The sequence below is a fragment of the Rhagoletis zephyria genome, unplaced genomic scaffold, assembly GCF_001687245.7.
Source record: "Rhagoletis zephyria isolate East Lansing unplaced genomic scaffold, Rhagoletis_zephyria_1.1 Rzeph_scaffold_17020, whole genome shotgun sequence".
Lineage (NCBI taxonomy): Eukaryota > Metazoa > Arthropoda > Insecta > Diptera > Tephritidae > Rhagoletis > Rhagoletis zephyria.
In genome coordinates, this window is record NW_016174083.1 from 1 (window position 1) to 11,285 (window position 11,285).

Below are 11,285 nucleotides of genomic sequence, written 5' to 3' on the forward strand. Positions count from 1 at the left end.
GAGGTTAAGTTACTGACAACACTTTGTTATTATTACACCATGCTTCTACCTTATTTAGCTCATTAATTCTGGATGTTTCTCTTTCATATGTTGTTGCATTTTCGAGCGTTTTTTAAACCGTTTCGGACAGCTGGGATATTGACATGCTAGCTTGGTGTCCAGACACTTCTCACTAAACAGATGAGCCTCATACTTTTCCACGGCACGAAATTTTGCATCACAATTGGGACAACTTTTTATTTGATCGCCACCATGCTGTTTATCCATATGCTCGCGTAACTTATCTACAGTCGAATATGCTTTGCCGCAGACAACGCAAGTCTCCTTTTGCTGAGACTTCTCGCCATTGAGCCTCCCTATATTTTTCGGCTCTTCTTGACTGGATTCTATATGCTTTAATTGCTTAGATTTCTTTGGTGTTTCTTGAACTCGTCGTTTCTTCGCTGATGTATCTTGATCTTGCCCGGAACCGGAATATATGGGTTGCGAATCACTCACTGTATTCAAATCGTATTGACAATGTTTATTTGTTACGTGGCTCTGTAGTAAGCTGTAGCGCTCGTATGCAGCTGAACAGTAAATACATTTGTAAATACCGCCATCGATTCCACCATGCTGACTGGTCATGTGTGCTTTATATGTTTTTCTCTTTATGCTTTCGAAGTCGCAAACAGAACATTGGAATACCCACTCGGCAGAGGAAATTTGACTTGAGCTTAAATGATTAAGTTTCCTCTTTAAGGTCGTTTGAAAATCATGTTCATGTTGGTTTTCTTGCTCATCAGTAATGCTTTTAATTGAAATATTTCCGTTTTGGTACACTGTATAGTTTTCATTATTCACTTCCTGTTCCCCGTGTCCTTCAGTCTCTTCTGGTTCTTTTTGCGCTACTTTAATGACTGCCAAGTCTCCTTTGTCTCCGGTTGTGTAAGTTTCCAAGTCTGCTGCCGCAACAGACTTGCGTCGTTGCAGTTTTGGTTTGGGCTTATTTTCGTGCTCATATGCAATATGATTTTGTAATGCAAATTGTCGTACATATGTGCTAGGGCAGCGCTTGCACTTATAAATGCGTGAATCTTCAATTTCATGCTTGATTTTCAGGTGTTTTTTGTACATTTTAGGATTTACTGTTTTATATTTACAGTGTGTGCACTCGAATTCATAAGGTGCATTCGGATCATCCGCTGCGTTATTCTCGATAGTAGTGTTAACCATTGAGATTTCCTTGTCCAGTTGACTCTTGATGGTAGTGCTGCTTAGCACAGCCGAAGTATCAAAGGCAATGGTTTTACGTCGCTGGCTTTTTGGGCGTGGTTTATTGTCATGCACACATGCAATGTGATTTTGTATACCATTGATGCGCTGATATGTTTCTTGGCAATACATGCACTGATAGATTCGCGGATTATCCACCTGATGCTCAATTAGCAAGTGCTTTTTGTACAAGTTTGCTTTGTTTGTTGTCAACTCACAGTGCGCACAATGAAAGGTCCAGACGTCACTCGATTTGGAGGCATCTTGCTTTTTTGAACTGTCCACCTCTTCATTCTCATTCTCTTTTCGTTGGTCTTCCCGCTCATCCGTGCTTTCATCCTGCTCGTTTTGTGAGAAGGCACTATTTAATAGGCGTTTCTTAAAACTTTTGTTGCCGGGCAAGGATTTTAAGAGACGTTCTAAAACGAATTCTGTTTTTATAAGGCCCGCTGAGCACTCAGGGCAGATAAGGAATTTTGGAGGGAACTCAACCTGGTACAAAGAAAAGGTTTGTTATCATTTCCGTCAGCTTATTACATTTTACTCACATGATCACCAATTATAAAATCTATTACACTAGACAATTGTGTGCCTAGTACTCTATCCTTGGGATTAAAGAGTTTGGAAAACTTATTTATACACAAACTGCACGAAGACATACTGGCCCCATTAATTTTCCTAAAGTCTAAATCTCAGTATATCCAGTAAAAAAACTGTGGTGAAGTCCTTTATGGGGATAAAGTTTCCAGAGGTGAAATTTTAGGTACCACACAATTTCTTACACGCAAGGTTGCTTTTCAGCACTGATGAAAGAAACTTAAGAAATATTTGAAAAAAAAGTTCATATAGTACATTAATTTTGAAAGAAATACCATATAATGTATGTACTCTGGTTAATAATATAAAAAAATGTATTAGAACCACCGTTTAATGTTATATTTGATACAAATTAATATTGCTGCCCCGAACGCTCTGCGCCTTGCCACTGAATAAAAGATTACTTAAAATTACATCCCTGGTCCTTGTTCTTTCTGTATCGCATCGTGGTGAATTCACATTTCTCAGAAATTTGACAACAAAACAAAACAAAGCGAGTATTTTATTTACTAATTTTTGCGATTTCTATTGTTTAATGTAAATTTGTCTTTTTAGGATATGACGAGCCAACAAAGGCGCAGTTGGAAAATTTAGTAATTAGTAATGAAGTAGCAGGCATATTTGGAAAATTATGCCGATAAACAGGATGGAATTTGGGGAAAGTAAGTGCATGGTTGCAGCATATCTATGTATAAAAAGTATTTAATTAAATCGTTTATAGAAATGTTATAAATCGAGTGGCTCATTTACGATGTGCTCCAAACATTTGGCGAACTTTTTTTCGCCTTTTCAACGTGCTAAGTAACAAGTTCAGATGACTGCCATCATGGGCCGGTAAGAAACCGCAAGCAAAGGGCAGACAATCTTCCAGGAAGCTGCCTCCTGTCCCCGAGCCGAAGCTGCAGTTCAGCAAGAGCAGGTCAGCAAATTGCTACCCTGATCAAACGTAAACTAAAGCGCTCTGCTGTGATTGCACTCCGTAAATGTGAAAACTTGGTGCATGCTGAGAAATATCAAACAAGAAAACTCGGTGATGGACGCCGTGAGATGGAGTAACGCAGTGTGGCAAAGAAATGCGGCCGATTCAACGGGCCTGAAAAATCCAAATTGGCTTTTGTGATCCGCATCCGCAGTTTTACAGTTCTGTCTTCGCCACATTAAAACGATGTGTTCATCAAATTGAGCAAGGCAACCATTAATATGCTACGTATGCCGAACCCCCTATATGGGGTTATCCAAATCTTAAATCAATTTGTGAATTGATGTACAAACGTGGAATGGTCAAGCGTGTCCCAATCTCTGCTTTGTGATCGAACGCAAATTTCGCGAAGCGCACGAAATTCAGTGCGTTGATTCACTTCACTTCAAGAAAGCCCCAACTTCCTGTTGCTATTCAAGCTCAACACATCAACCCGAGGCTGGCGCAAGAAGGCTAATCACTACGTTGAGGTTGGTGATTTCGGTAGCCGTGAGGATAAAATCAACAAATTGCTGCACAAGATGGCTTAAAGAAATTGTTGTTTTGTATTTAAGGCGACAATATAATTTGGCACATCTTCAAAAGACGCTCAAGCAAAAAAAAAAAAGAAAATTAAAAAATTCCTGAAGTTGCCTTTTCACGGGTCGATTTCTGTCGACTGGAAAATTTACTTAAGATATCGACTAGCCAAAACGCTTACATTTTACGGTTGAATTGCAATTTACACGGGTAGATTTTGGTTAAACGAGAAAAATCGACCGTGTAAAGGCTGCTTAAATAACGTTCAAATTAATCACCCCCTTTGAGATGGAAAATACCAATAACCATTTCATAATTTCGAAAATTATTCCGTTTATATTTGTTCTTGCATTTTCCAAACCACTTGTGAGGTATGCTTTTACGCGCGTTACCGATTTTTTTTATGTGCTCGGTTGCCCAGGAGGCCTATTTTCACCTTTACAACTTAACTTAAACAATTAAAACTAAAGCATGCAATATATAAAGAAAATTAAAAGTTGTCTTACATCTAGTAAACTTAAAAAATTGCACATTAAATTCATTTTTCATTATAAAATTAAATTAAATATCACAATTCAGTTTACAAAATGTGGTCTGTTTGCACCCACAGTAAGTTCCCATGAAGCCTAGCCTAAATTCAGAATTGAAAAAAAAAACGAGCAAATGGGGTCGGAAACTACTAGCCCTAAAAGCACAATGTGGAAAATGTTTGAAGAGCTGCGAAATTGTATTGCAATAATAAAAATAACAGTGCATAAATTGGAAAAAATGGTTTTTGTTTTGCTTTATAATTTTTGGGAATATTGGTTCAGATGGAATTTTTTTATTTGTTTGGTTTTTCAGCTCGTTAATGATGCACCCAGGGTTGCATTTACTGTCTATGAAAATATTTCGTGAGGCGCTCCAAAATTAGCTCCGAGCAGCTAAAAGTTGGTTAAGCTTAAATGAAATAGTTTTTTATTAAATATTTATTCCTGGTATTTAGTAAAAAACATCTATACTATTGTATGAAAAACAAAACATCAATGCTAATGTATGAAATGAAGTAAATAAAAAACTACGAATACATTCCATGATTTTTTTTGTCATAGAGCCATTATTAAATTTAGACATAACTTTGTCAGGCGTTGGTACCTACGTATATAGAATTAATGCGTTGGAGAGAGATAAATATACAAGTTCAACGCGCTAATTTAGGTATCCTTGTATGTATATACCTGTTACTCGTCTGGCATATACTCCAACTGCGAAAATAATGACAATTATAATTTATGTAGATCCCTGGATAAAAGATTGTCACAAGTTACTTTCGGTAACTCACGATTGAAGTTTGGAATGCAATTTCTCAGAAACACGACTACAGATTTTCTCCAAAGTGTCGGAGAATGCTATGTACTAGTTCATGAAATTCTTTAATTATCTTATTTTTTTAGTTTAGTGTCAACCATTTATGAGTTTAATAAAATTTTGTCGTATACGACATTTGTCAAAAAATTTGCAGTCAGTTTTAGTGATATACGCCAAAATGTGATAACAATTTTTATAAATTAACCATACATTTTACTAATCAGCCCAATCGTGAGTTTCGCCCGAACAAAATTTCGCCAACAATTTTTTCATCCACCTGTAGTGAACACACGCAAACGAAAAGTGACCCGGTTCTAGAAAATGAAACTCATGATAAAGCTGAATATGTCGGAAACTAAAGAAGAACAGATAACTCTATTTAAAAGATCTTGATTAGTTTAGTACGACAGCAATACTAACGCAATTTGTACCAAATAACCGAAAAAATTTTAGTCAATTAGTCGGAAACTAAAGAAGATATCCAAAAACCACAAATTGTCAAAATGACGCTTCCGGCAATTTTCCATCGAGGGGACGATATTTGAATAGCTTTGTATAGTTACCAATAGTCAGTACTAATTTGTACTGGAACCTGCAAACTTTTACTGGAAAAGTGTATGATAACCCAAAAATTTGCAAGAGAGCACTGAATCGAGAGCGTAACAACACGAGAGAGCTGCAAATTCTTGCTAGTGAAATTTTTACTAGCAGAAATTAGCTAGCAGAAGAAGAAGAAGAATAAATGTCAAAAGAATATATAAAAAGTGGTGTTACTAGCTCAGTTGATTTTGTGTATGTGTTTCTCCGCACGGCTTCTGATATCAAATTGAAAAATTTTGTTTGAATTTCTACTCACACTTACAGGTTTTGACAGTTTATGCCGCCAAAGCAAAAACAAAATACATGTAAATTTTTGTTTTTGTACTCCTGCAATCACCTTATATTGATTCGCCTTGGCACAAACAAAAGTAAAATGAGTGGAAACAAAAATATTAATGATGTACTGGACAGTGTTAGTGCTTGTGTGTAAAGCAAAGAGTTTAAAACTGATTTATAAATAGTAAAATGTTTACAGCAGATTGTCAAAGCAGTGCAACAACTGTTCACTTGCAAGTTATTGCTAGTTTTGTGTTCAATAAGTTCTTCTGCTAGTTTTCTCTTCTTCTCAATTTAACGCTCTATTTTGCTTTTACGCTCTCGCTGCAATGTTACTGTTACTATACAAACCTAATGTTACTCGCATATTTTCGAGCCTGTATGTACATTTTCGGGAAAAAGGTTAAAAAGTGTATAAATCTGCTGAAAAGATATTTTCGCAGATTCACAATTTATTTAAAATAAATCTATTAGCCCAATCTCCAATTCCATGTGAATAAATCTCCCCAGTGCTTAAATAATTTTCACCACATTAAATAGCTGCACAACACCCTAATTGCCGAAAAAGCGTTGCTTGCAACACTAGTCCTTTATGGGGACCAAACTTGGCGAAAAAAAAATAGCTAAGTTTGTTTACTGGAGGTCTAAATTATTAAAAAAAGCGTGGCTGATGCTTCTTCTTCACGTTCCATGTGCAACATTCACAGTCTGTGGATGACAGCTTGGGTCATAAAAGTGCAGTAAGATGTTGCAATGGCATATATTTCGGAAAGACTGCCAAATTGTGTAATTTCAGAAAGCAGTTGCATGAGCAGTCTTACCGTGTTTTTAGTGTATGGTGTCTCTCGAAAAAGGTTTTTTATTTCCACACAGCTTCACAGCACTTGCAACAGAAATAAAAATGTCAATTGCAGGATAAGCAAGATGAAATATATATATCCGAAATCGGTTGCGCTCTTTGAGTTGCAGTAAACCCTTGCAATTTTAATTTCGTAAACTGATTTCCGAAAAGTCATTGGGACGTCTTTATGGCTGTTCACATGGGGAAATCAAATTTCTCTTTGTCACCTTTCAGACACGTCAAGTCTTGAAAGCATTTTTTGGCGCCTACTTTTTTGTGTTTTCTATTTGCTTCCAGACGCGACAACTCTTATTGAATTAAAGTTCTTGGTTATTTAACTGGGAAGCAACGAAAAGATCCAAATATGCCTCTCTTTTCACCTCCTTCGCCTTGGAACGAGCAGAATTGAAAGCAAGACAACGTGACGTGTACTTTGTCGAAAAGTTGAAGTATTGCAAAGTTTTACTTGCCATATGCAAGGAATGAAAATATTTGTTTAAGCTGGTTTGAATCACACTGTGGTTTGAGCTTTTTGTTTGTTTCCTTCATGGTGACAACACAGCTGATTTTCCGATTGGTAACACTTTTAAAAGAAAACAAAGGCAGTTTATTCATTCCCTTTTGGGTATTTTAGTAATAAGCAAATTAAAGAAATAGTACAGAGAGATGAATGAAATTTTAATATTTGGAAGATGCAGAATTTGTTTGGAAGAAAAGCGTTGTCGTGGTTTTCTGCTAGAATCGTTAGAAACTGAACATGCGCAGGTGGCTATTAAAACAAACCAGAAACAGGTAGGCAATTTTTCTATTTGCCGCTATTAGAAATTGAGCACTACTTTATTTTAGGTAAACAAATGTTTATAAAGAACTTTTTATGAAAGTAACGAAAGGAAATGGTTACTAACTGAATATTTCTAATTGGGTGTGGTCACATTTTTAACATTTTTACGCAAATAAAAACGTAACCAACCACCTGTTGAATGCCACCTGTAAGAATGCTAATTAGGAAGAAAGCACTGAAGAAAGGAAAATAAATATGTTTGTAAGATCATATACGCGCACCGTATACTAAAATAGCAATACGTCATGCTTTAATAATTAATTATTGAATAATTTAAAAAGGAAATTTGTCATACATACATATATCTTTACAGATTTTTTTTTACTTTAGTTGTATTCTGTGTTTCGGCCGGCTGTTTATTGCTAAGCCAATATTAAACCATGCCCTATTTTCAGCTTGTAACGTTTTGCTCCGCTGGTATGTTGACCTGCAGCGAGTGTGCTACTGAAACAAATATTCGTTCCAAAGCAACAGATATTTTTATGCAAAACGAAGAAACGCTTGTTAGTGAAGATGATTCGGATCTGCATGATTTAAATGAATATGTGGGCGAAGAAGTGGAATACATTTTGCCCATAAAATCCAAACAATTTTCCAAAGTTGCTTCATCTAATTGTCACGACATTTCAATCGCCAATGAGCTTACTATCTACAAGAGAGGTGCGGGACGTCCGCCCAAACGTTACGACACACTATTTCAATGTGATCTATGCTGTTATGTCACCGCTTATGCAAAATATTTCCGCACTCACATGTCAGACGCTCATCGAGAGGAACAGGCGCGTATTTTCAAATGCCCACAATGTACAGAGTCATATGTGGAGGCGCGTTGTCTTCGAGAGCACATAAAACATTTCCACGAATGTATACCACGCAAACCAAAATTACTTTGCGCAGAGTGCGGCAAAGGTTTTCCCAAACAATCGCATTTACGACGTCATTCCTATGTGCACAATCCCAATGAGAAGCCTTTCTTGTGCGAGTACTGCCCTATGCGTTTCGCGAGTCAGTCTACCTTGACACGTCACATAGATGGTTCTCACAAAAAGAATAAGCCGCATGCGTGCGAGTTGTGTGGTAAAGCTTTTGGGCATATTTATGGACTGAAGGCGCACAAACAAAAGGTGCATGCAAAGGAGGCTCAATAATATGTAAATAGTGAAGGTACTGTTTCTATTTTTGGCAATATACGAAAATATACATACATGCTATAAGTAGACAAATTAAAATGTTCACACATTTAGGGTACCCATCTATATGTTTTTTTTTGGGAAATTTCAAGACCCTACCCCCATAGTTTATTCGTTTTTATGTGAAATATTATTGCTTATTTTTTTAGATTTTTGATGGTCGTACCACCATATTTCTTAATTTTTTTAAATTTTGACCATCGATACCTTCCACAATTTCAAAATTTGTAGTACTATCTAAAATTAAATCTATTTTTAAATAATCGACAGGTCGCGAAATGTCCTTTAAAAAATCTATCAGAATAGGCAATAATATTTCTCATAGAAAGGAATAAAATTAGGGGGTAGGGTATTGAAATTTCAAAAAAAAGAAACATTTTCGATGGGCACCCTAAAGTAAGTGTTGTAATACATATATGTATAGGCACCATGCCTACACGAAACGAAAGACTTAAGGTGCAAACGCGAACAAAAGAAAAGTCCAAAACGTAATTTGAAACATATTCATACAAACATACATAGTGAAAATATATAAAGTGTGCCAGATAGCAATGACATTCTATTCCGGTACTCTTATTTGACAACTTATTATCAGAAAATTTTCTTTGATTTGACTTTCACGTTAACCCTTTTGAGTGAGAACTTATGTATTTTTTTTGATTTGAATAAAAAACTAAAGAAAACATTACAAGAAATTCTTGCGGTTTGTGCAAAAGCACACATAGCGTTGTAGTATTGATGTTTTCCGTCCGGTAGGTTGAGGAACTAAGCCGAAATTGGACAGAGGTATGCAACAAAACCAAGGGTTAACGCCAGATTTGAAAAAAGCGAAAACTAGAAATGAAAGAAAAAATAATAACAAAATCAAATTATGCTTTCAAATATGAAGACAGTTACCTGGTACACTTTGCATACATAATACATATTTTTGCAAATATATTTTTATACAAAAATTTAAGAGTGTTATAACCAAATTTCGACTGGGAAAAAGTAAAATTTAATATTTTTAGCTTTCATATTATTACACCTACATACTACATACATATTAGCGTGGGCCGAAAACTTTCGATTGGTAATAGCAAAAATATGGTTCATTATGCTCTAAAAACAATCTGTGTGAATGATGACAATTTTTAGTCAATGTCTTTGGCTCGCCCAAGTCTATCAAAGTTCATTTGCTAAAAAAAATTTCTTAGCTTACTTCGATTCTCCTAAAATTATGTACTTTAGAAGATAATTGAAATTTTAGTAAAAAAAATGTATTAATCAATGTATTTATTAAATGTTATTTTTTGAGCACATTGAATTTTGCCGGACTTGGGCGAACCTAGGATATTGACCGAAAATTGTCATCTTTCACACATATTGTTTTTAGAGCATAATGAAACATATTTTTTACCTCCCTTTTATTAGCTCGAGATGTAACTATGTAATATTGATGCGCCTAAAAGATGCAGCGATTTCTGTTCTCAAGTTACATAGTTGATGACAGTACGAATGGAAATTATAATAGCGCGGTTTTTGTTTTTTAAACTATAATTTTATTATTATTACCAATCTAAATTCTAAAAAAGCGGATTTTCGGCCCACGCTAATACATAACGTCGCTGCGCTAACGATAACAGTTATGTGTTTTTTAATAATTTTGTAGGAGAGCAAAAACTGATTCCTGGTGCCAATAGGCAATGTTTTGCAAATGTATTAAAAAAAAAAATATATTAAAAATATGTTATTGATTTAAGAAACAAAAAACATTTTTTTTTTATTTTACCAATTACGACGTGATCAACATTTGCGCCGATTTAAAGCACATAGCTGTTTTTATACACGATTTAAATTTTGTCGCTGCGCCAACAAAAACAGTTATGTGTTTTTAATAACTTTTCAGGAGAGCAAAAAAACTGATTCCGGGTGCCAGTAGGCAATATTTTGCAAATGTCGTATTAAAAAAAAAATTATTTTAAAAATATGTTACTGATTTATGGAAAAACCACATGCCGTTAGGCCTAGATGCAATGAGGACTCGATTAGTTAACTGCCCGTTGCTCCTGTTATGTAATGAAAAATAGTCAGAAACGTTTTTATTTGATTTTTGTAAAAAAAGTTAACGCAAAGTGGTGAGTGGACACATATTTTGTACAAACCATTAAAATTGCCAGAGATGCGAACTGATATTTCGGTCAGTGTATTCATTTGACCCAATGGACTTTTTCAAAGTTTCGATGGGTGATATCCAATGAAAGCTCGTATATACAAGAAATAATTTCAATATAAATATAATTGAATTTTAATTAAATGCTTTCACATTTGTATACATTATGCAAATTTGCATAACATAGTAAATTGCATAAAAATGTAAAACTAAGTATTTATCGAGGTAGATTATCATAAAATGAATGGAAATCTTTGTGTATATATTGCTTTAACGTTTGAAGGCTGTTGTGTTCAGATTGATAAATTTTTTGGACCATCGTACAATAGCTCCGTTTCGTATTGCTGTAAAAACAGAGCTCGTTTTTGTGGCAATGATGTCCAGCAGTCGGTATGACGCAACTTGAATTTGACCATTTACATAAAGCAATCCTCTGACACTGCTTACTGGGGCTTCCCCTGGCCTTATAGTTATATATTTAAAAAAATGTATAATCTAATTAATTAATAATAAAAGGATATGATGGCCTCGCCTGTCGCTTACGACTTATGTAGTCCATTGTTAATTGTTAAATAGTAGAATCTATGTAGTGTAAACGATATATGCATAGATATGTATGTATGCATTTAGTTGGTTTATAATTATTTTTTACATCGTCCATCTGTCTGTCTGTCCGTCTGTTTGTATGC

General features: G+C 35.1%; 2 protein-coding genes and 1 long non-coding RNA gene across 6 annotated transcripts; 2 read left to right on the forward strand and 1 right to left on the reverse strand.

Annotated features, from left to right (window-relative positions):
* Positions 1-6: 6 nt before the first annotated feature.
* On the reverse strand, positions 7-1,937 carry LOC108379681 (zinc finger protein CG2199-like). The gene is made up of 2 exons (XM_017636032.1): positions 1,803-1,937; positions 7-1,746 (listed from the first exon to the last, which is right to left on the reverse strand). Exons 1-2 carry the CDS (start codon positions 1,911-1,913, stop codon positions 55-57), a joined length of 1,803 nt encoding a protein of 600 aa, XP_017491521.1. The 5' UTR covers positions 1,914-1,937; the 3' UTR covers positions 7-54.
* Positions 1,938-2,394: 457 nt separating this feature from the next.
* Positions 2,395-3,834, forward strand: LOC108379682 (uncharacterized). Its single transcript, XR_001849504.1, has 2 exons — positions 2,395-2,513; positions 2,573-3,834. It is a non-coding gene; the product is annotated as an uncharacterized LOC108379682 (long non-coding RNA).
* Positions 3,835-6,845: 3,011 nt separating this feature from the next.
* On the forward strand, positions 6,846-8,572 carry LOC108379680 (zinc finger protein 675-like). 4 transcript variants are annotated; one of them, XM_017636028.1, is made up of 3 exons: positions 6,846-6,990; positions 7,048-7,205; positions 7,650-8,572. In XM_017636028.1, the coding sequence occupies exons 2-3, from the start codon at positions 7,080-7,082 to the stop codon at positions 8,400-8,402; spliced, it is 879 nt and encodes a 292-aa protein (XP_017491517.1). In that variant the 5' UTR covers positions 6,846-6,990; positions 7,048-7,079; the 3' UTR covers positions 8,403-8,572. The 4 variants fall into 4 exon arrangements, with proteins under 4 accessions (XP_017491517.1, XP_017491519.1, XP_017491518.1 ...); XM_017636029.1 differs by lacking the exon at positions 6,846-6,990 and having other exon boundaries at positions 7,003-7,205; positions 7,650-7,795; positions 7,835-8,572; XM_017636031.1 differs by lacking the exon at positions 6,846-6,990 and adding an exon at positions 7,260-7,455 and having other exon boundaries at positions 7,135-7,205.
* The last annotated feature ends 2,713 nt before the right edge of the window (positions 8,573-11,285 follow it).